General features: G+C 42.0%; 1 protein-coding gene across 2 annotated transcripts in view; it reads right to left on the bottom strand.

Annotated features, from left to right (window-relative positions):
* PLCB1 (phospholipase C beta 1) overlaps positions 1 to 23611 on the bottom strand; it is an 895755-nt gene that overhangs the window by 334649 nt on the left and 537495 nt on the right. For both annotated transcript variants that reach the window (XM_040429862.1, XM_040429863.1), the window contains exons 8-9: positions 7457 to 7557; positions 4937 to 5103 (exon numbers count right to left, since the gene is read on the bottom strand). In XM_040429862.1, coding sequence (XP_040285796.1) covers positions 4937 to 5103; positions 7457 to 7557 — 268 coding nt within the window. The remainder of the gene's footprint in view (positions 1 to 4936; positions 5104 to 7456; positions 7558 to 23611) is intronic.

Raw genomic sequence — 23611 nt, 5'->3', positions numbered from 1 at the left:
TGCCTTTTGTTTGTATTAGTGTAAGTACCTACTTTCATTTCTCTGTGCAAGAGGTCGGGACTCAGGATATGTCATTACAACCCAGCCGCTTCTACAGCGAATATCATGATTTCACATATTTGATCCTAAAATGCTGTTTTTCATCCACCTCTTAGAACTTTACATGAAAGAAGATGACATTTACCAGTTTGAAGAGCTTTAAAAGTCAGTCGGGTGTCATGTAACATGTATAGAACTTGTACTTTTATTCTAACCATCAGCAGGCTTATTCTTTATTCTCAAATACAGCTTTTGTTTTCCTCTGCACAACATTTTACATTGAACATTCAGGCCAGCTCTTGCTAAACTCCCTAGGCACTGGCTTTATGTTCACAATCCTTTCTCAGAACAGTTCATTGTATCTTGACAGTGCAATCCAATGGGAAATAGGCTGAATCAGAAGTAGAATTGGGAATACTGACAAACATCACAGATCTATGTGAGATGTCAAACCTTGTCTAATGGTGCTTTTCATCAGTCTGTCTCCCCTGGGTTACACAACTCACACTCAGTGTGGTGCTCTTCATGCTTTAAAGTTCGCAGAATAACATGCAGAGCATCAGAGTGTAGATATTGGCTATCAGAAAATGGAAATTGGAATTAAAAATAATTCATATGAAACAATCTGTTTTACATGGCAGAGAAGGAACCTTTGCAAATTCCAGTATGATACTTTTAAAATGAACCTCCATAAATGAATGGTACAGGTGACTATATGAAACTTTCTAATATTTCTTGTTAAAGAAAAATGCTTCTGTCTACTATTATCAGTCTGCTTTGTTCTTTACTGCTTTTAACATTGATGTCTGTGGAGAGAGGAGGGGGAGGAGGAGGCTGCTAGATGAGAGACACGCAAACTGCAGTTTCTTATTTTTGACTCTACTATAACTGGTAAGATAAGACTCTGGCACTGTTCATAGTGAGGTAATAAATCTCTTACTAGCTGGCAGCAGCCTCCTCATCACACCTCCTCTCTCCACAGACTAGTGTGTGTGAGTCTGGAGAGGGGAGCTACCAGAAAGTGAAGAGAAAGAGGAAGAAAGCAGCCTGAGAAGCCCAGGAGGAGGTATCATTCTTTAATAAGATATATTACAAACTTTCTTACATTCATTTGTACTATTCATTTCTGAAAACTTGTTTATATCTGTTGTAAGAAAGGTACAAAGAAGACAGCAGGAAATTAGGAGTTAAGGCTGTTTCACACTGCGTATATGCCATGCGTGACATCCGCTGCATGAATGAGAGCCAAGACCCGCTGCGGACAGAAGAAGCACGGAGCATTAACATGATTGATAATGCTCCGTGCCTCTCTGTGATCTCTTTACTACAAAATCACAGTGACAACTTTATCTCACTGTGATTTTGTAGTAAAAATGTCACAGAGAGGCAAAGAGCATTATCAGTCATGTTACTGCTCCGTGTCCCTGCTGTCTAGTGCGGGGCTTGGCTGTCATTCACGCAGCGGATGTCACGCACGGCATCCTCTCGTGTGAAACAGCCCTTAGGGTTTGTTGCATGGCTCATTAAAACTTCAGTATGACAAACTCTCCGTCAGTCATTGCATCTCCTACTGCTGTCCTCTTTTCACCTAACAAAAACTGTGACTCAATATGAAGACAATTTGATGATTAGTGATGTAGGGGCAGAGAAGAAGTACATTGAGGCAACACAATGGAGACACTAGATTATATGGCCGTGTGCCTAAAACATGATCTCCACATGATGTCACAATAAGCAACACATTGCCCAGGTTTAGGTGCTTGAGCAGAGAAGAAATGTTCTTTCCAGTTGCACAAAGGTTACATAAGCTACAGTATGCTACTAGCAGTTATGCCCAGATGTCCCTGAGATGCCTTTAGGTTGGCAAACTTTGGTGCCACAATGCTGGCATTCAGCATTCTTAATTTTTTGTTTGGTTACCTCAATTAAAGATGTGGGGCGAGATTTATCAAAACTGGTGTAGAGGAAAACCAGCTTAATTGCCCATAGCAACCAATCAGAATCCACCTTTCATTTTTCAGAGCTCCATTGGAAAATTAAAGGTGGAATCTGATTGGTTGCTATAGGCATCTAAGCTAGTTTTCCTTTACAAAAGTCTTGATAAATCTCACCCAATGTATCATCAGAAAATGACACTGTTTCCACGGTGGCGCAGTGGTTAGGACTGGTGACTTGTAGTCCTGGGGTCCTAGATTTGAATTTGACAAAGGACATCATCTGCATGGAGTTTGTATGTTATCCCCGTGTTTGCATGGGTTTTCTCCGGGTACTCCACTTTCCTCCCACACTCCAAAGACATACTGATAGGGGATTTAGATTGTGAGCTCCACTGGGGACAGCAAGACATGATAATGTGTATAAAGCACTACATAAGTGAATAAAATAAATAAATCAAGTTTTTATGTTAAACATATTTTTAAAGAATTTTTGGTGATGTTGATTTTAAGTTTCCATGTCTCCATCTATATTTAAAAAAAATCCTAAAATCTTGCAATTTTACACTGGACACTAAGCCTCATAATAGGCGACACGTCTTGGTCTGTACAGATTGATTTTCAGTTGTCATCTCCGTATCATTAGGGGCAGGATTAGAATGACAGATATCACCTTTATACATAGCTAACACAAGATCCATCATTCACAATAGGTGAAATCACAGCGTGACCTCTGCACAGGTCACAGACCATGCCTAGAAAACTCTCCCATAGAAGTCAATGAGGTCCCTACTGACCATTGTGTCTATGGCCCAAGAAGGCTGCTGTAAAGCATATCTCTAAATACGTTTAACGACAGCTCAAACAGGAACTTATAATCATGTTTAGGAGATAGCATAAAAAATCTTCAATCAGAAAATAAAAACAAATTAGAAAAAGGGATATAGACTTTGCAGAATACAGTACCGGTTGCTCAGGGGCCAGACTACATTTTTTACTACATTCAAGAGGTATAGTATTCCATTCACTTTTTATGCAATATGGGTCCCTGCTATAAACACTAATAGATGTGTATTTTATTGTATTGTAAAATTCAGTATGCTATCGTAGACATCTTAATTTTGTATGGGAGTTATTCAATAATATAAATTTAGTTTAGGTTGCTATAGTATACCTATTGCATAAGGAGTTGCTCTGTAGTGGCTTTATTTAAAACAGTAGCCAAGGAAGCCAAGAATTGTATTCCTGTAGGCACCTGAGATGTAAATCCAGGGCTGAACAAACATGTTCCCAAAAAACAAGAAAAGACACACACTTAAAAACAGAAGGAAGATATCATTTTAATCAGCATAATCAATCCTACCAGGCAGTATGGGTTTATTAGGGTTGATCATGCTGACAGGTGATGTTTAAGTTGAAGAACATCCAACTTTTTGTTGTAAAAAAAATGTCCTTGTTTTCACTATCACAATTGAGACCGCTAATTACACTAGGTTATTGTTGGCCAAACTGCCATTTTCAGCAGGACCGGCCACTGGCCTAATGTGTATGGGAGGCATGCAAGGCACCCATGTCTCCCCTGACAGATTATGTTGGAGAAAGAAAGATTGGGCATGTTTATTTTCAATGCCTAATCCTTTTTGTCCTCCCCATCACATGACACATGGGGGACACTTCACCACTGCAGCCAATCATTGGCTACTGCGGCCATGTGGCCCATGTAAAACCCGCCTGGGGATCTTCAGCTGGGGAGCGAAGGAGAAGGAAACCAGTGACGAGGATCAGGTACTGTAAGTATGATTCCTTACACCGTTCCAGTCATGCTAGGGAGGTTGCCCAAAATGCTCCTGGTGTGAATAACTTCTTTTGGTAAATGTGTTGATGAAACCTATGTTAGAGCTAAAAATATACGAATTATACTTGTATGTAGTAAAATCTGGTGATAGAACAAAAACATTCATTCTACTACAAGAAATTGTAAAAAATTATACTGTCGGATTTAAGAAAGTAAAAGTCTTGACTCTGGTCAGTGGTGTAGGGGCTTCAAAACTAAGGACACATAGGTGTATATGTACAGAGGCTACGATATGGCTTTTTTCTGTTTCCATTCCGTTTTTTTACAGGTCCTTATGCGGAACCATTCACTTTAATGGGGCTTGAAAAAATGGAAATGACTCAGTTTGCATTTCGTGTCCGTATGTCCGTTCTATTCTACTCCATTTTGCGGACAAGGACAGGCATTGTTAGGGCTCATGCACACGGCCGTTGCCTGGTCGTTCCATGCATTGGGGACAGCAAATTGCTGTCGCCAATGCACGGGCAACATACGTGCTGTTTACACAGACAGATGCAGACCTATTCAAATTGAATGAGTCTGTGATCCGCCCACACCGCAAAAAAATAGAATGTGTTCTCCATAGTCTTTCCATGGGGTTCCGTGCATCCCGTCTGCAACGCACCTTCCGGATTGCGGACCCATTCAAGTGTTTGTGGGCCGCAATATGGGCCCTGCTGGCACACATTCGTGTGCATGAGCCCTTAGACTGGATCTACGCAAAAAACGGATGCAACATGGACGTCACACGGATGTCGTCCGTTTTTTTTCTTTTGTAGATCCGTGTTTTGCGGACCATAAAATACATGTGGTCGTGTGCATGAGCCCTAAGGATTATGAAAAGAAGAGGAAGCAAAAAGCATTACATCCTCCTTACCCAGGTGGTTAAAGGTATGGTCAAGTCAACATGCACCAGGAGGGGGTGTCCTTTTAATCTTTACCATGGGGACCTCTTTCTTGTTTGAATGTCTCTGAACAGAGCCATCATATACAAATCCACAATAATAATAATAATAAGTGATCAGTGATTGTTAGGATGATGGATGTATTTTCTAATGTAATGCCACTACAGTATGTATAATAATAAATACGGGTCAGCGTGCTGTCTGTTGACATGTAATTGTCTCACCTTTTGATGCCAAGCTGCTGCTAGGCTCATATTTCTCAATTAGCAGCTGGACTTGTTCCTGCTTCAGAGGTGGATACAGAATTTCATTTAGCCTTGGATCCCGCTGCTTGGAGTTAATGAATTCTGTCATCTGGTCAACAGTGAGGTATGGTTTACTTTTTGTGCCGCTGAAAAACAGCAACAGGACTGTATATAACTGACAATATAATATAGTAAGATAGGATAATAATTGTCATAATAGACACTAATGAGGGCAGAGACTAAACACTATAAAAGAGAAGGCGCAACACAATAGCTCAACTTCCAATTATACAAGTGTGATATGTGAAGTTCCTTGGAGAAATTCAAAAAATATTATGCTATAATTATAACAATATAATAAAATCATAATTCAATTAAGTAAACTAAATTGTCATTTTAGGGTCCTGGCCAAATGTCCTTAAAGAGAAATCAGTGAATTTTCAGAAGTTATGCAACTTTCTAAAATATATCATGATTCTGTTCCGTAAAAAAACGGTTTTCCAAGACTTTAATACTGATGACCTCTCCTCAGGATAGGTCATCAGTAGAGATGAGCGAATTTCTCCAAAATTTGATTCGGCCTGTTCACCAAATTTTCAGAAAAAATTTGCTTAGATCCGAATCGCGATAAAAAACGGCTATTTCCTGGCTGCATATAGCCTTTATATGGGTGTAGAACACTGTGCCTTGCAGTAACACACATAGGGAGTCTGCTGTGGGAGTGAAATAATACTGTGAGTCACTATGACATGCAGATGACAGGCGTCGCTCTTAGAATCACAGCACACTTCACTTATTTGGGCAGACACGGGGCCAATAACTCAAGTGTGAACTCAGCCTTACAGGTCCATGTTTGTGTCAAGAAGAAGCGCTGCAAGCGCACTCCTTTTACACCGTCGTCAGCTGATTCCACATAGATGTTCTATTAAACGCTGATACAAGTAGAGCCCCCCGACAGTGGAGAGGGTGTCAGCTGTAAGTTTGTGTTGACGTCACTGATTGAGTTGCCCTTCCTCTGATCCGCAGAACAATAACCCACAAGAAACGGATCCTGTCTGGGGAGCATCCGCCTTCACTCGGTCAGCATTTGCTCAGTAATCCATCAGTATTGCTAATGTCAAAAAAACTGGAGTGGATCTAAAACAGAGATGACATGTAAATGGAATATTTCCATGTCTTCTGTGTTTTGTACCCACTCCTGCTTTTGGCTACCAAATCATAAGCCAATTCTGATGGGACCATACAGGCCTTACAGCTGCTACATAGACAGGATCCGTTGTGCGTCTCATTTTACCTTCCTTCTGATCGATCAGAAGAAAGGTCAAATAAATGGTGATTTCAAGAAGGCCAAACAAGGACAATAGCGACCCCGTCATAGAGTGGGGAGGATGGTAACATGGGACTAATGGAGCTCTGATTTATGTCTCCCAGCAACAAAAAGCAACTTCTGTCTCATATGTTTTTGTGATGTAACTTTAATGGGAAAAGTAGCTGTGTAACAAATCACAGAAAAGTCCTCTGCACACATGGCTCTGAATGGATGGAGGCCAGGTGGACCCATGATTTCTGTGTAAATTACTTTCTTCTGAATCTACATGATGGGACATTTACAATTAATAAAATGATTTTTTAAACCTTTTATGCCATACTTCAAATAGGTTCTGTCTTTCTAAAAGTGGCTATACATTTAGAGGTAAATTTTATTGTATTGCAAAATTCAGTGGGCCATACAAAACTATACATTTAGAGTGTCGCTGACCAATCCTGCTGACCAGCCAACCATCCAAAGTGTATGGGGGCCTACCTTGTCTCCTACCGACAGAAGATGTCTGGCAAGTAAGATTAACATACAACATACCCCATCCTTTGTTCTCAGGTGGGATAAGCTGCTGGCAGACATAGAATGAACATTCGTCAACAGATACTGGAAGCATAAGGCTAGGTTAAAGAGGTTTTCGAGTACCTAAATATTGATGGCCTATTCTCAAGATCCACAGGTGTGTCCACCCATCAGCTATTTTACAAAGCCACCAGAAAGTATACAGTGGATGGAAGGCTCCATCCACTATGTTGTTTCCGGTCCTGGCATACTGCAGCTCAGCTCCTATTCACTCGAATGGGAGCTGAGCTGCAGTGCCCTGGTATGGCCACTACCCCGTGGACAGAACCTTGTGCTTCCAGCTCCATCCTCTGTACACGTTCCTAAACCGAATGTTGATCAGCGGGGTGTCGGGCCCCCACAGATCTGATATTGATCATCTATCTTAAAGGGGTTGTCTCACTTCAGTAAATAGCATTTATTAGGTTAAGGAAGTTAATACAAGCCACTTACTAATGTATTGTGATTGTCCATATTGCTTGCTTTGCTGGCTGGATAGTAAGTGCCGTGTATTAACTGACACAACCCCTTTAAGGATAGGCCATCAATATCTGAGTACTGGGAAACACCTTTAAGACATCCTCACATACAAATGCTACACAAAGAAAAGAGTTACTTACATCTCTGAGAAAATGTTGTCTATCTCAGGTCGGGGACACAGGTTATTTAAGAAGACTCTGTACAATTCTGGTGTGAAGTCATCTTGAGGGATGGAATCACTCTGTGGAATAAAAAACAGATTTAGGATAAGAATATATGCTTTGCTCACAATCCACAATAACATAATTGAAATACAAATGACAAATGCAATGACATAAAAATGTAATAAGAACTTGGCGTAAAATAAACAAAAAAAAATTATGCTATAATTATAACAATATAGTGAAATTGTAATTGTTATTTTAGTGTCCTGGCCAAATGTCCTTATTACAAAGGTTCTAAATAAAGAGAAATCAGTGAATTTTGAGAAGTTATGCAACTTTCTAAAATATATCATGGATCCGTTCCTTAAAAAGGTTTTCCAAGACTTTAATACTGATGACCTATTCTCAGGATAGGTCATCAGTATCTGATCGGTGAGGGTCCGACAGCTAGGGCCCCCTGCCCAACAGCTGTTTAAGAAGGCAGCGGCACTCCTGTGAGGGTCCCAGCAAGGGGACGCGTTGTGATCATATTATTATTAAGGGAACCTTGTCTAAAGCAGAAAACTCCTTTAAGAAGGAAGATATACACTGTATAGAAACTCCATGTTGTACATGGCAGAGCTTTCAGATGATGAAAATGTTAATATTAATAGTTATTGTTTGTGTTATCATTTTTTTAATGTTCGTAAAGAAACCGCCTGGGATCCAGCATCTGCCGCTAGTACTGCATGAAGAAGCAACCAAGCAGATAACCTAAACTATGTCTGATCTCTGGTGGCTTTCCCTGTACACTGCACTGTGTAGGGGAGCAAAAGTTGAACTGAATAAATTACATTATACTGTTTTTTAATGTTATAAACATTCACTGGGATTATCATTTCCAATCTGTTGTCTTTTATGATCTGTAATAACACAAAATGTTATCATTTCCACAGTTAACAGGGAATCTATCGCCATGATCGTAGACTATTATCTGCAGTAATACATGAGTAGCACTGCAAATATGGAGTCCAGATCGCTATTCTTTAGTTTCCTTCTGCCCCCCGTTCCCCAGTTGTCAGCTCTCAAAGCTGCAGTGAAATACACAGTCCGGACTGCTGTGCTGCTCTAACATAATGGAGAGGGCTCCTGTACGCATGCACAGTAGTCCTGACAATGTATTTATACTTATCTCTGAGTGCTGACAGCGGGGGAACGAGGGGCAGTAGGAAAATCAAAAATAGCGATCTGGACTCCTTATCTGCAGTACTACTCATGTGTTACTGTAGATAATAGTCCAAACTCAGGTTGACAGATTCCCTTTAAAAGGGTATTTCATTCCCACTTGGAATATTTGTCACGTAAAAGGGCTAGCTAGTCACGGCAAGCTGTAATGATATGACTGTAGTTTAACAGTCCGTGAGGGCCAACCTGCTCACATGACACCTGAACAAATGTGACATAAGACACGAACAGGAGTAGTGAAGGGATAGTACAGCATTTTAACAGTAAGCATTAGAGATGAGCGAAGTTTTGGAAAATTTGATTCGGCAGCTTTTTTACATAAAAATTAACTTTGTGGCGAATTAAAGCGCATTTTTTTGTAAGTAGTGGGTGCAATGACAGGGAGCAGCTCCCCATCATTTTACCCTTCAGAATGCCCCGTTCATACATGATCGGGCATCTGAGAGTAATACCGTAATATGGTGGTAAAATTACCAGATTTTTTTTAAAATCATACTTACTGCCTCCATTTGCTCGCGATGGGCCAGCCACCACCATCTTGCTTGAAGATCTTCACCACGCATGGGATTTTGGCCGAGATCTTCAATCAAGATGGCGGCAGCCGTCCCGTCGCAAGCAAATAGAGGAGGAAAGTATGATTTTTTTTTTGTTTTCTACACTCAGGTTAAATCGATTCGCTACCACGCAGCACAAGGAAATTTGGCTTTGCAGCAAATCTTAGTTGGATTCGATTCACTCATCTCTAGTAAGCATATTAAGAATTTTATCATTTCAGCATTGCCTCAAGAAATGTTTTTAAATATCTTTTGGCTATGTTTTCTATAATTAAGGTGTCATCCCATCTTGGACATTTATAACATATTCTGTAGAAAAGATGCTGGTCTCACCTCTAGGATCCTCTCCTATCTCAAGAATGTTGGCCCCATTGCACTCACACTGAAACAGCTATTTTCTGAAGTGCTATTGAAGTTACTGGAGAAAGCTGCGTATGTGCAGTCACCTCTCCATTCCTGACAATGGGACTCTGTTCTTGAGACAGAAGTGGGATCTAGAAGTGGAACTCGCACTTATCAGGCATTTATTTAATATCTTGTGGATATGCATAATGTCTCTGAAGGGTTACTCACTTTAAGTAATGCAAAATTCATTTCTGAGAAATATTAAAGTGGTTTTCTGAGAGTTTTTTTAAATGATGACCTATCCTCTGGATAGGTCATCGGTATCTGATTGGTGAGGGTCCAACACCCGGGACCCCCATTGATCAGCTGTTTGAGAAGGCCATTACACTGCTCCCTGCTCAAACAGCTGATCAATGGGGGTCCCGTGTGTCAGACCCCCATCGATCAGATATGACCTATCCTCTGGATAGGTCATCAGTAAAAAACTCTTGAAAAACCCCTTTAAGTTATGTCCCAAAAACACTAAATATATTTTACCATAACATTTGATACGAAACTCTAGTCTCTGCTTTACTTTTCAGTTCTCAAAAAATAAGATGGTAACAATTAAAAATTAATTACATAGATGCTGCGTGCCATATGTAATCCCATATGGTAATGTCAATTCACTACGTGAGAAAAAAAAGAACAAGCTGGTATTTTTTCTGTTCATACATTTTAAATATAACCACTTAAAGAGAAAAGCTAAGGTAGATGTATGAGATCAAAAGAGAGATAAGACAGTTCTTCACATTCATAAGACAATATTGCAATGAGCATTAACTTACTCTACAAAAGCACCTGTCGATTCAGGTGACTCTGCAGGATATGATGTTATGTGTGTACATTAGGAATAACACTATATCTGGCCAGGATATGACTAATTGTCAGCTGCTATGATGTCTCCCAAAGACTGCGCAAAAAAATAGAGGATATCCTACTCCCCTCTCTCTCTGTGGCACACCCTCTTTAGCAGCAGCAGCAGCACTAAGGATACCATACAGCAGTACTAAGCAATGTGTCTCTCTGCCTCTGTCTCCCTATAGCAGCTCCCTCTTCTTCCTCCACATTCCATTCTCCATAGGCTTATATCCATAAGATAGATTACAAAGTTTTGTATCTTTCCTTGTACTTTATATTTCTATAAACAAAAACATGAAACATTCACTCTATAGTGTATCTATTGTTTCACAAATAGGTCCAAAAGTTTGTGTTGATTTATCTTAAAACACATTTTTGTATGCTCCATTTTTATGTTAAAATCTTTATTTACATAGAGTTAAAAGGTTTGGATTAGAAAAACATGATTTGTTTCTCTTCCAAAAACAGTACCCCACCTCCTAAAAGGTTGTAAGTGATAATTAGAGATGAGCGAATCGAATCCCACGAAGTGGAATTCGATCCGAATTTCAGAATAAATTTGATTTGCCGAAAAGCCAAATTTCCTCGTGCTTCGTGTCAGCGAATCGATTTTACCTGAAATAGTATAAAAAACAAAAAAAATTCAAACTTACCTCCTCCATTTGTTCGCGACGGGCCGCCAGCCATCTTCCTTGAAGATCTCGGCCGAAATCCTGTGATGTGCAATATTACATCATCATGTTGGCCGGTGTGATGACATCATACGTCACACCATACGAGATCTTCAAGCAAGATGGCGGCAGCCGGCCCGTCGCGAGCAAATGGGAGGCGTAAGTTTGATTTAATTTTTTATTGTTAATTTTACACTCAGATTCCGCGATCATGTATGAACGCGGCATCAGAGGGGTACAATGATGGGGGCAGATCCCTGTCATTGTACCCGCTACATTAAAAAAATGCGCTTTGTGACAAACAAAATTGTGAAATTCGGCGATTCAGTGGAATTGAACTTTTAAGAGATTCGCTCATCTCTAGTGATAATGGAGGTTCACTCAAAGTGTTGCTGAGTGGCACCACCCCACACAACCTGTTGACAGGTGTAACACTGTTTCTGGAAAATATAGGCAAGTTTTTCTAGCGCAAGCCTTAGAGATGACCGAAGTTCTCAAAAGGACAATTTGGCTGCTTCGCCGAATTTCACAAAGAAATTCACCTTGTGATGAAGCTCATTTCTTTGCGAGTAGCGGGCGCAACGATTGTGCCACCCCCGCAATTGAACCCTTCAGATGCCGCGTTCATTGCTGATCGCGGCATTTGAGATGACTATTGAGGGCTGTCAGGGCCTAATCTGTTAAAAAAAAAAATATTAAAATACTCATCTTATCCATTTGATCGTGACGAGTCCGCTGCAGCCACCTTGATTGAAGATCCAGCGCAAAATCTCATGCGGTGCATGATGACGTCATCGTGATGAGCGGCGTGGTGATGTCATGCACTGCACACGAGATTTCACACAGGACTTTGCACACGCCAATGGATGAGGTGAGTATGAATTTTCTTTTAACGCCATATTAGAGAAAATTGATGTGTTACCACAAAAGCACAAGGAAATTCTGCTGCGCGGGGAATCAAATTTTCCCTGAAAACACTACCAAGCTTTTAACTGTAAGGAAAGCAGGAAATTTTAAAGAATAATGGAGCTCAGGCTCATATGAATTCTGTATAACCCCTTAAAAGGCAATTCTGTCTGCTTACAGCCACCACTAGGGAGCTTGCCGAAGACAACTTTCAAGGCTCTCAGTATTACTTCTTTTGTAGTAAAGTTCCCATCTTGGCGACTGCAAAGAGACAGAATTTTAGCATTGAATTTTGTGGCTCTGTATATTAAGCAGAGGATCTGGAGCTGTGTTAAAAAAAAGCTCTCACCCATATACTGATATAGCAATAATTAGCATAGAAATGGTTGAGATCTGTAATGTAATATTATATGGAAAGCCATAATGTAGTTCAGGGTTTGGACAACACTCTGCTAAGCGTGGTGCATGTGGATAAGGCGTTGGACCATAATATGGTAATGAAAAAGGGATCAGATAACTCCAAATGCAAGTGCTGGGATTCCTTTTTCATATGCATATGGACAGATATACACATAAAAATGTAATTTGCATTGGAAATTACATAATGTCATGCTATGAAATATTAACTCTAAAGTCATCACCTGTTTTTATATACCCATTATAAATCCAAAGTGAAAAAAAAGGCTTAAAATTCTAAAAACTGAAAAACTTCACCCAAAACAAATGTAATCTTTCAATGTGGACCTGAAACTTTCCAAAGGATCTGAGTTATTAAATTCAAATAACTAGTAGTGAAATATTATAGCTTTAGAAGGTCAAAAGCTCTCAGTAAGAATACTTTATTAAAATTCTAAGTGGAGTCACTAAGTAACAGATGGATGGCGGGTTCAGATCTACATTACTATGGTAATGAAACAGCTGTGCTAGGCTTCACATTATAAAAATAAGAATAGGTGGGAAAAAAGTAAAAAAGACAAAAAAATATTCTCTAAATTCTTAGATTACTATAATCTACCATACTCTACAGCTAAAAGGACTGCACATGGCTCTTCACCTGATGTCACCCTCAAGACAGTTTTTTTTTACGTTTCTGAACTTCGCACAAGTGGTTTTGGGACCACAAGAAGCCTGGAGAAGACAAGTTAGAGTAAGAACAGCCCTGAACCGATGGTTTTCTATATATAATTATTTAACTCTACTTCCTGTCTCCAGCCTCGCTTGATTTTCTCAGTCAGACCATTCCCTTCAACTAGAGAAGGAAGGAGAATAAGTGACTCAATTATAGCATCACACATTACACTGCTCTTCTGTGGGCATCTTTATCTAGGCTTATCAAGAGAACTATAGAGATGTCATACTATGACCCAATTCTACAATGTAGTATTATACTAGGTGTAGGGCGAGCAGTCAACACTTGGACCAGTGTTGGGTCCAGTTTGGGTCAATGTTGCCAGTGGGTTTGAATGCCGAACTGGAAATCTTCGGGTTCTTATAGACTGGGTGCCCCCGTCCCGACTCTTGCGACTCAGTCAGGCCGTTTATCGACACTGAGTCGTGGACTCGGACGTGGGCCCCCAGTCATATACACTATTAGCCAAATTCAGAGAGTACACTCCATGAAGTCTCTTTCAAATATCTGCACGTCTCGTATCTAACCAGAATGCACACTTTCATGTTGTCTTCTCGACCATCCCATTTTTAGCATTTTATGCATCTACATTCTTATAATTTTAAGTTTTTATGTATTTTAATCTATATATTTGCTTATATCTATCTATTTTCTTGTCATAGGTACAGACTAGTACCACCTTAGTATATATATAGCGTTACTGCTGTATAGTCTAATAGTTAGATCTTATTTATATATAATTATGTATTGTATGGTAAGCTATATACCAATAGATATCTGAACTGCAGTTATATTTGCATCATTACATTTGTGTCACTCCACTTTGTAGCTGCAAAATTGACACTATATCAGGATGTGATGCTATTTTTTTCAGAAATATGCCAATAACTCACACATCCAATGTATAATCAAAATTGGATTTCTATATGATATACAGATTAGTGTAAGGAATCCATAGTACATAAAAACGCATGTGGAAAAATAACCGCATCAAAACCGCATATAATAAACGCATGCGATTTTCTGATGTTGAAAGTGAATCCAGTGATCCAGGATTTGGCACAAGCTGATAATATAAAAAGCGGAGTAGCACAGGTGTTACCGTACCACTGACGAAGGGAAAGAGTTCCCGAAACGCGTCTGGGCCGCACACCTGTGAAAGGGATATCTCCGCACCTTATGCATGGCCATGCAGAGAAGCTTATAACCGAAGAAATCTGATATCCAGGACAGAGAGCTGAGAATTTATCAACTACCGCTCTTCACTGTCCGGAGACAGACTACGTCCGAAATCCCGCGAGATTTGAGATCAGCAATTCACAGGAGCCAGGAACAAGACGCCGACAGCGTCCCACGCCGCTCACACCTCTGCCCACTTCTCCCGCTCACCTCCCGCTCACGTCTGGCAGAGGCAACCGACGAGCCACACCAACGGAGTAGGATAATTCCAATTGTGAATCCTATGAGACCGGGTATGTCATTTGACTGAGCAAGGTGACTGTATACTATTCATTACCTGTAATCAAGGGCATTGGGATACGCCTACTCAAGAGTAGGAGCTGCAGGGTCCAGCTGTTCTAATACTGGACACTATTAACATCGGATTTGCACCTATAACCCGCAGCACTACATATCTCCGAGCGTACTCTGGACTTTGAAGTGCATAATCCAGATACATGCGATTTTTTATGTTGTCTACATAAGGGACTGACACTATCATCATCCTGAACTGTGGTCATTTATCAAGTATTTTTATTGCATCACTATTGGCAGCTTTTAATTTTTGTTTTTATAATGTCAATTGTAGATTTAAGGTATATGTGTCCACGTGCTATACTATTGTGATTTAATTAAATTTATCAATCGCTATCTGTTTGGTCCAAGTGTTGAGTGCTCGCCTACACCTTGATCTTTTTGCTTTATACTACTAGAGGAGGGGTGTTCCTCTATACTGGGCTAGCAGCACCTTTATCCAGAGCCCCGTTTGGAGTGAGCCACCTTTTTTGAGCATCTAGTATTATACTAGCAGATAACATATTTCTCTCACAGCAGCAGTAAACTGACAATGGGATACCTACACGTATTTAGTACAGTGACCTTTCGACCATCAAGACAAATGAGACATTCCACAGAAAACACAGAGATTGCCTTGCAATGTGCTAGTGTTGATCGAGCATGCATGTGCTCGAGCGCAATTGTTTGCGCATACACTTGGAAGAAGCGCACTTTTCAAAACATATGTCGGGCTTTCGGCTCTCCCCAAACTGGTTGGTATTTATTATTACAGGTATTTTGCCTCTTGTATTTATGCTCAGGGTGTGGTTGGTTGTTGGCTGTGTTGGGTGTCGGCCATGCCACCACATATACCCTGCTATACCCAGTTTTTTACACAGTTAAATTGCTGTTCATATTGAGCTGCAGAGGAAACTTTTCCTCAGATAAGGGATGATCTATTTATGGGGTAGATGATTATGTTTCATTGTCACCCTACTATCAATACCTGGTATCCCCACGCTACTGCTACTGTATTTTACCTCATTGATCAGTACTTTCTGTGTTGGATTAACTGGTGATACAATATGTCTCAATTTATGGTTATATACCTATAAAATATGTATTACACATATTACCTCTGCTTTGGGGGGCTTGCCTGTTTTTTCCACTTTTCAACAGTCCCGCATTTTTTACCCAGTGTTGTATTGATTAATAAAGATGTTATTTTTGTATTTATCTATGTGTGGCTTTGATTACTTTTAGGTTCTCTCATACACTTCCAAATCCTACACTACTGTACGTGTAATATACTTTCAAGCATATATAACATTTAATATTAAGAAGGCGAGCAGTAAGGGACGGGGAAGTGGCCGTGATGCTGATGGTGCACGCAGAGGCCATGGCCCTTGGCGCGTTGAAACTGTGCCTGCTGCCAGAGCACAAGAAAAACAATCATCCACGATACCTAGTTTCATGTCCCAGTTTGCAAAGTTGGCGCAGGACACCACTTTTGAAGTCAGACCAGTGCGACCAGGTGGTTGGTTGGATTGCAGCAGATAATGCTTCCAGTCGGTTAAGCACGACCCTGTCTTCCACCAAGTCCAGTCTCAGTAGCCAAGAGTCTGCTCAACACAATCCTCACCCTGATCCTCCTTCCTCCCACATAGAGAGTCTGGGCAAACAAGTGATCCGACACTCGGATTTTCCCAGGAGCTCTTTTCCGCGCCAGTCCTTGATTTGGCCCTCTCGCCAAGCATGCTTGAAGAGGGACAGATCTTGTGCCCTGATTCCCAAACATTTGAGCATCGACAGTCACAAGAAGATGACGGTGGAGAACGGCAATTACCGTTTAATAAGGTGGATGATGATGAGACACAGTTTCCAATAACTCAATGGCAATTAATGTCTCAAGAGGTTGATGAAGAGGATGAGACACAGTTGTCAATCACGGAGGTAGTGGTTAGGTCAACAAGTCAGGAGGATGAGCAGAGTGAGGAAATGGAAGAGGAGGTGGTGGATGATAAAGTCACTGATCCAACCTGGGAAGGTGGAAAGCCGAGCGAGGAAAGCAGTACAGAGGGGGGATCTGCAGCACCGCAATAGGCTGGAAGAGGCAGTGGGGTGGAAAAAGGGAGAAGGCGGGCCACACCAAACAGGAACGCAACTGGGGTAGGTGTTCCGCAGTATGGCGCTTTTTTGAGGAAAGTGCGGACGACAAAAGAATAGTAGTTTGCAACCTGTGCTGTACCAAAATGAGCCGGGGGCGTGAACACTACCAACCTCACCATCACCAGCATGATCCGCCACATGGCATCCAAGCACCATAATAAGTAAGATGAACGCCTGGGTCCACAATCTGTGTCTGCGGGTCACACCACTGACTCCTCTTCCCCTGTGTTACGTGCTGGCCAATGCCCTGTAGAAGGCGCAGGCCCGGATGCCTCCCGACCAGCACCTGGACCTTCATAAGCACTATCAGCGATCACATCCACTTCCGTGTTCCAGTGTAGTGTCCAAATGTCCTTACCCCAGGCCTTTGAACGCAAGCGCAAATACCCAGCAACGCACCAACAGGCAATAGCACTAAATGTGCAGCTTTCCAAATTGCTGGCCCTGGATATGTTGCCATTTAGGCTTGTGGACACTGAGGACTTCCGCAGCCTAATGTCGGCGGCCGTCCCACGTTACGCAGTCCCCAGCCACCACTATTTTTCAAGGTGTGCCGTGCCCGCCTTACACCAACATGTGTCCCGTAACATCACACGTGCCCTGACCAAGGCAGTTACTGGTAAGGTCCACTTAACCACGGACACACGGACAAGAGCTTTCGGCCAGGGACGCTACATTTCCCTGACGGGACACTGGGTGAATGTTGTGTAGGCCGGGAGCGAGTCATACCCTGGGATGGCACAGGTGCTACCGACACCAAGGATTGCGGGCCCTACGTCGATCAGGGTTTCGGCCAGCACTTACGTTAGAGGCCCCAACCCCCACTTCTCTTCCTCCATTTCCTCCTCCACTTCCACCTCCAAAGTATCCGTGTGCAGCACCATTCAGCCATCAGTCGGTAGCTGGAAGCAGTGTAGCACTGCAGTGGGGAAGCGGCAACAGGCCACGCTGAAGCTGATATGCTTAGGGAACAAACAACACACCACCGCAGAGCTGTGGCAGAGGATAAGAGACTAGACTGAGCTGTGGCTCTCGCCACTCAACCTAGAACTAGGCATGGTTGTGTCTGATAATAGCCATAACTTGGTGGCAGCTTTGGAGCTCGGCAAGCTCACGCACATACCATGCCTAGCCCACGTCTTAAACTTAGTGGTTCATCGGTTTCTCAAAACCTACCCCAATTTTCCTGAGCTACTGGTAAAGGTGCGCTGCGTGTGTGCACATTTCCACAAGTCATCGACAGCTTTAGCCGGTCTGTCAACACTGCAGCAACGCTTGAAATTGCCAGGTCACCGGCTCTCGACGTTCCACATGTTGAACAGGCTTTGTGAGCAGCAGAGGGCAGTAGTGGAATACCAGCTGTAAAATGGTCGTCGACTTTCCAGTCAGCTTCCGCTATTGGCAAGCGAGGAGTGGGCATGGATGTCTGACCACTGTGAGGTTTTAAGAACCTTTGAAGAATCAACACAGATGGTGAGCAGCGATAACGCAATTATCAGTGTAACCATCCCACTTCTGTGTCTACTCAAACGCTCGCTGCTCACAACTAAGGACGACGCTTTGCATGTGGAAGAGGTGGAAATGGGGGAAGACAGTACACAAGGTGATAGCCAGACCACCCTCAGTCCGTCTTCTCAGCGCGAATTGGACGATGAAGAGGAGGAGGAGGAGCAGGAGACGGTTGCCTCCGCTACAGAGGGTAGTACCCATGGAATTTTAATTCCATCTGTTCTGCGTGGGTGGGCAGAAGAGGATGAGGAGATTGAGAGTCATCCTCCTGATGATGACAGTGAAGTCTTGCCTGTTGGTACTCTGGCACACATGGTTGACTTTATGTTAGGCTGCCTTTCCTGCGACCTACGCGCTATACGCCTTTTAGACAACATGGATTACTGGTTGTTCACCCTTCTCAACCCCTACCACAAAGAGAACTTCTCATCTCTAATTTTTCTGGTGGAGAGGACGAGCAAAACTGTGCAATACCAGAAGGTCCTTGTTAAAAAATTGCTCCAAAAATTTCCATCTGACAGCGCTGTTGGCAGAGTCCGTAGCTCCTTGGGCAACCAAGGAGGGGAGACAAGGGGAACACACAGCAGTTCCAACAGAGGCAGGGAAACACTCTCCAAAGCCTGGGACAGTTTCATGACACCCCGCCAGCACCCTCACCCTGATGCGCGGCCTACTGTCACAAGGAGGGAAACATTTTGGAAGATGGTGAAGGAGTACATAGCAGACCGTGTCAGCGTCCTCAATGATCCCTACTGGGTGTCCAAGCTATACAAGTGGCACGAACTGGCGCTCTACGCCTTGGAGGTGCTGGCCTGCCCTGCCTCCAGAATTTTGTCTGAGCGGGTATTTAGTGTTGCTGGTGGCATTATAACAGATAAGTGTATTCGCCTGTCAACTGAAAATGCTAACAGGTTGACTATTATAAAAATTAACAAGGCCTGGATTGACCCTGACTTCGTGACTCCACCACAGGAAAGCTGATGAATATAAAGCCACTTTAAATGTGTTGTTTATAATGTACTGAATACACTGTATTCCAATGCACCCCTTCCACCACAAAAAAGGGAATATGGTTGAATCTTCCTTATGGTTGAATCTTCCTTTTCTAATCCTCCTCCTCCTATTCCATCATACCAACATGCTTATTCGTTGCATATAATGCCCTCGCATATATGCAGTCGCATATAATGTTTTACAGGGTCAGCTCACCAGCAGGCCCTCGCATATAATATTTTACAGGGTCAGCTCACCTGCAGGCCCTCACCTACAATCTTTTAAAGGGTCAGCTCACCTGCAGGCCCTCGCATATAATATTTTACAGGGTCAGCTCACCTGTAGGTCCTCGCATATAATGTTTTGCAGGGTCAGCTCACCTGCAGGCCCTCACCTACAATCTTTTACAGGGTCAGCTCACCTGTAGGCCCTCGCATATAATGTTTTACAGGGTCAGCTCACCTGCAGGCCCTCAACCATAATTTTTTCGATGGTCAGCTCAGCAGCAGACCCTCACCCCTAATGTTTTAGAGGGTCAGCTCAGCAGCAGGCACTCATCCCTAACGTTTTACATGGTCAGATCAGCAGGCCCTTGCTCCAAATGTTTTGGAGGGTCACTAGCAGGCCATAAATCATATTTTTTAAAGGGTGTGTAAGATGCCTTTCTTTATGTGTAACAAAGCATGTATTGTAGTGCCGGTCTGTGTAATTTTTGGCAGCCCTTTCACTTAGTGCATAGGCTTTATGAGTGTAGGAGTCCCACTACTTGAACAATTGTACCACAATGTGAATGAGGCCCTCTTTTATGTGATATACAGGTTGTATTCGAGTGACTCTTGCTTGTAAATTTTGGCAGCACTTGCACTTTATATACAGTACAGACCAAAAGTTTGGACACACCTTCTCATTCAAAGAGTTTTCTTTATTTTCATGACTATGAAAATTGTAGATTCACACTGAAGGCATCAAAACTATGAATTAACACATGTGGAATTATATACATAACAAACAAGTGTGAAACAACTGAAAATATGTCATATTCTAGGTTCTTCAAAGTAGCCACCTTTTGCTTTAATTACTGCTTTGCACACTCTTGGCATTCTCTTGATGAGCTTCAAGAGGTAGTCCCCTGAAATGGTTTTCACTTCACAGGTGTGCCCTGTCAGGTTTAATAAGTGGGATTTCTTGCCTTATAAATGGGGTTGGGACCATCAGTTGCGTTGAGGAGAAGTCAGGTGGATACACAGCTGATAGTCCTACTTAATAGACTGTTAGAATTTGTATTATGACAAGAAAAAAGCAGCCAAGTAAAGAAAAACGAGTGGCCATCATTACTTTAAGAAATGAAGGTCAGTCAGTCAGCCGAAAAATTGGGAAAACTTTGAAAGTAAGGGCTATTTGACCATGAAGGAGAGTGACGGCGTGCTGCGCCAGATGACCTGGCCTCCACAGTCACCGGACCTGAACCCAATCGAGATGGTTTGGGGTGAGCTGGACCGCAGAGTGAAGGCAAAAGGGCCAACAAGTGCTAAGCATCTCTGGGAACTCATTCAAGACTGTTGGAAGACCATTTCAGGGGACTACCTCTTGAAGCTCATCAAGAGAATGCCAAGAGTGTGCAAAGCAGTAATCAAAGCAAAAGGTGGCTACTTTGAAGAGCCTAGAATATGACATATTTTCAGTTGTTTCACACTTGTTTGTTATGTATATAATTCCACATGTGTTAATTAATAGTTTTGATGCCTTCATAGTCATGAAAATAAAGAAAACTCTTTGAATGAGAAGGTGTGTCCAAACTTTTGGTCTGTACTGTACAAGTAAATATACAGGAAAGAATGTTTCCTAATAATTTTTTCGCAAAAATCAATTTTATCTTCGGTTTTGGGCGTATTATTGTCAGTCTGTAAAAGTGGCATACTACTCGGACAACATCGTCCCAGCAGCAATCTGGGAGTCCAAGTTGCATACAGACATCCTCCCCATTTCGGTGTTGTTTCCATTAATTTCTGACCTTTTCCTATGAACCAGACACCCTCCCCTCTTCAGAGCAGGGGGTGCCTGGTTTAATGCTCGTGTTCTCCAATTGACATCCTGAGGTGTTTAGCCCGAGCACCCGAGCACTTTGGTGCTCGATCAACACTAATAGATACCTAAAAACTTCGTATCTGACTGAAAAATTCTAATAAAAACCTGCAAAAGAATCATGTTTTATCTCTCCTTCCCAAAGATGCTGATTCTCCTTGTTGAAAATCAGTTAGTAGGGAATCTTTAAAGGATAACTGTCATATTTTCATTAAAAAATGTATTTTAGCATATGTTACTGCTGCAGCAGCATTATGCATAAAGCAATCTTAAATTTCTTCACTTACCACTGTTTTCCTTGAGTTTTCCCTTTAGTTACGGCTGTTTTGAATCCTACATTATGAGGATCATTTCAAGATGGCTTCTCTGCCCATTCTCTGAGGCCAAAACTGCATTCCCTCAGGTCACATACAAACTTGCTGTAGCCAGCAGCTTTCTGCCAGCGAATCAGATTGGATTACTGAGAGATACGCCTCCTCACTCTGAAACCTAATGCAGGCATGTAGCGTGAAGGACAGCCCCTCTGTCTTCCTAGCCGGAGACAGAAGAGCCATAGCAACGTTTTTTTAAGGGAGCAGTGGAAAGGGACAGGAGACATTAATGAAAGCTGTTATTATAGGGTAATTACAGATCTTTTGGCAATCATTGACCGACTAACTCAGGTATACATGCCTAGCTCTGATAAACTAGCAAATAAAAAAAAATATATGACAGTTATCCTTTAAAGGAATAAAACGTTAAACATTAGTCCGGCTCAGAAGTCTAACAAACCTTCATTAATCGAAGGCCAGTACCCATAAAATATAGACGCTCATGTATTAAACCACATGAAAGGGTACACATAAATATGTCAATAAAAAAAAATATATATATTATAAACACTACTGCTCAATTGCAAGAAATAATATATTTATTGAATAGAAAAAATATATTAAAAGCACTGTTGGAACAGCCCCACAAATACAAATAGCACACGGAACATTTAGAAACATAGCACCAATAATAAGCGGTGGGGGGATGCAGCAGGAAAAAACTAATGTTCCATATTTGAGCCAAAGTAGACAAAGGACTAACAAGTATAGGTAACAAGTGTATGTGTCAATGGTATTTAAATCGGGATGAGTGCATATCACAGCATAGTACAGTGAGGAGATAGTTTAGCAACACTTGTCATAGGCAGCTCGCCCCTTTAACAGTGAGCTTCACAGCACCCCACTCCCTTGACAGTGACCTCCTCAGGGGTCCGCCCCATTAGCAGTGACCTTCACAGTACCCCGCTGCCTTAACAGTGACCTCACAGTACCCTCCTGCCTTAACAGTGACCTCCAAAGCAGTTGCCCCTTTAATAGTGGCCCCTGCCTCCTTAACAGTGACCTCCACAGTTTCCGGCCCTTTAACAGTGACCTCCACAGTGCCCGCCTCTTTAACAGTGACCTTCACAGCGCCCTGCCTCTTTAATGCTAGGGCTACACGATGTGTCGCGCGACATTTTGTCTCAACAATTTTTATAATGATAGGCTATGGTGTCCCACTGCGACATGTGACATGCTGCGACTGCGACACGACGGTTGCAAAAAAATGCATCTTGGTGCGACATCAATGTTGCACAACACATGTAGCAGTGTAGTTGTGCCCTATGTGTCGTGTGACTTATTGTCGCGCGACGCATGTCGTTGTGTAGCCCTAGCCTAAAGCTGACCTACAGTGAAGAAAAATGGCTGGGTTGTTATGGAAACCTTGAGTAAAACTGTGTGTATGTGGAGACTAAGGGCCTGCGAGCTTCTATTGGCTGATAAGGGACAAGTGACTGTGTGTATGACAGTTGGGATATGAAGAGAAAGACTCGCCGGCTTGTATTGGCTAATGCAAGTAATATTTTGGGAATATCTCAGGAATGATACATCCTAGAGAGCTGAGACCCACAAGATTTCTTTCCAGGTAGCAAGGGATGTGTATACCAAGTGGACAAAGCAATGATAAGCACCACATCAAAGCAAATACATGGACTCAATCCTTTCTCATACTTAAAGAATGAATATTTAAATGATATATACCGACCTGAATTGTCTATATATCTACATATATATGTTTCAGAAGTGTGGCGGATGTGAGAAGCAATTAACTCACACCACAGGCAGTAAAGTCTAAAGTCGTA

This window comes from Bufo bufo, chromosome 4 (assembly GCF_905171765.1).
Source record: "Bufo bufo chromosome 4, aBufBuf1.1, whole genome shotgun sequence".
NCBI classification, from domain to species: Eukaryota; Metazoa; Chordata; class Amphibia; order Anura; family Bufonidae; genus Bufo; species Bufo bufo.
Note: the sequence above shows the minus strand (reverse complement) of the source record. Positions and strands in the feature narration are given on the sequence as shown.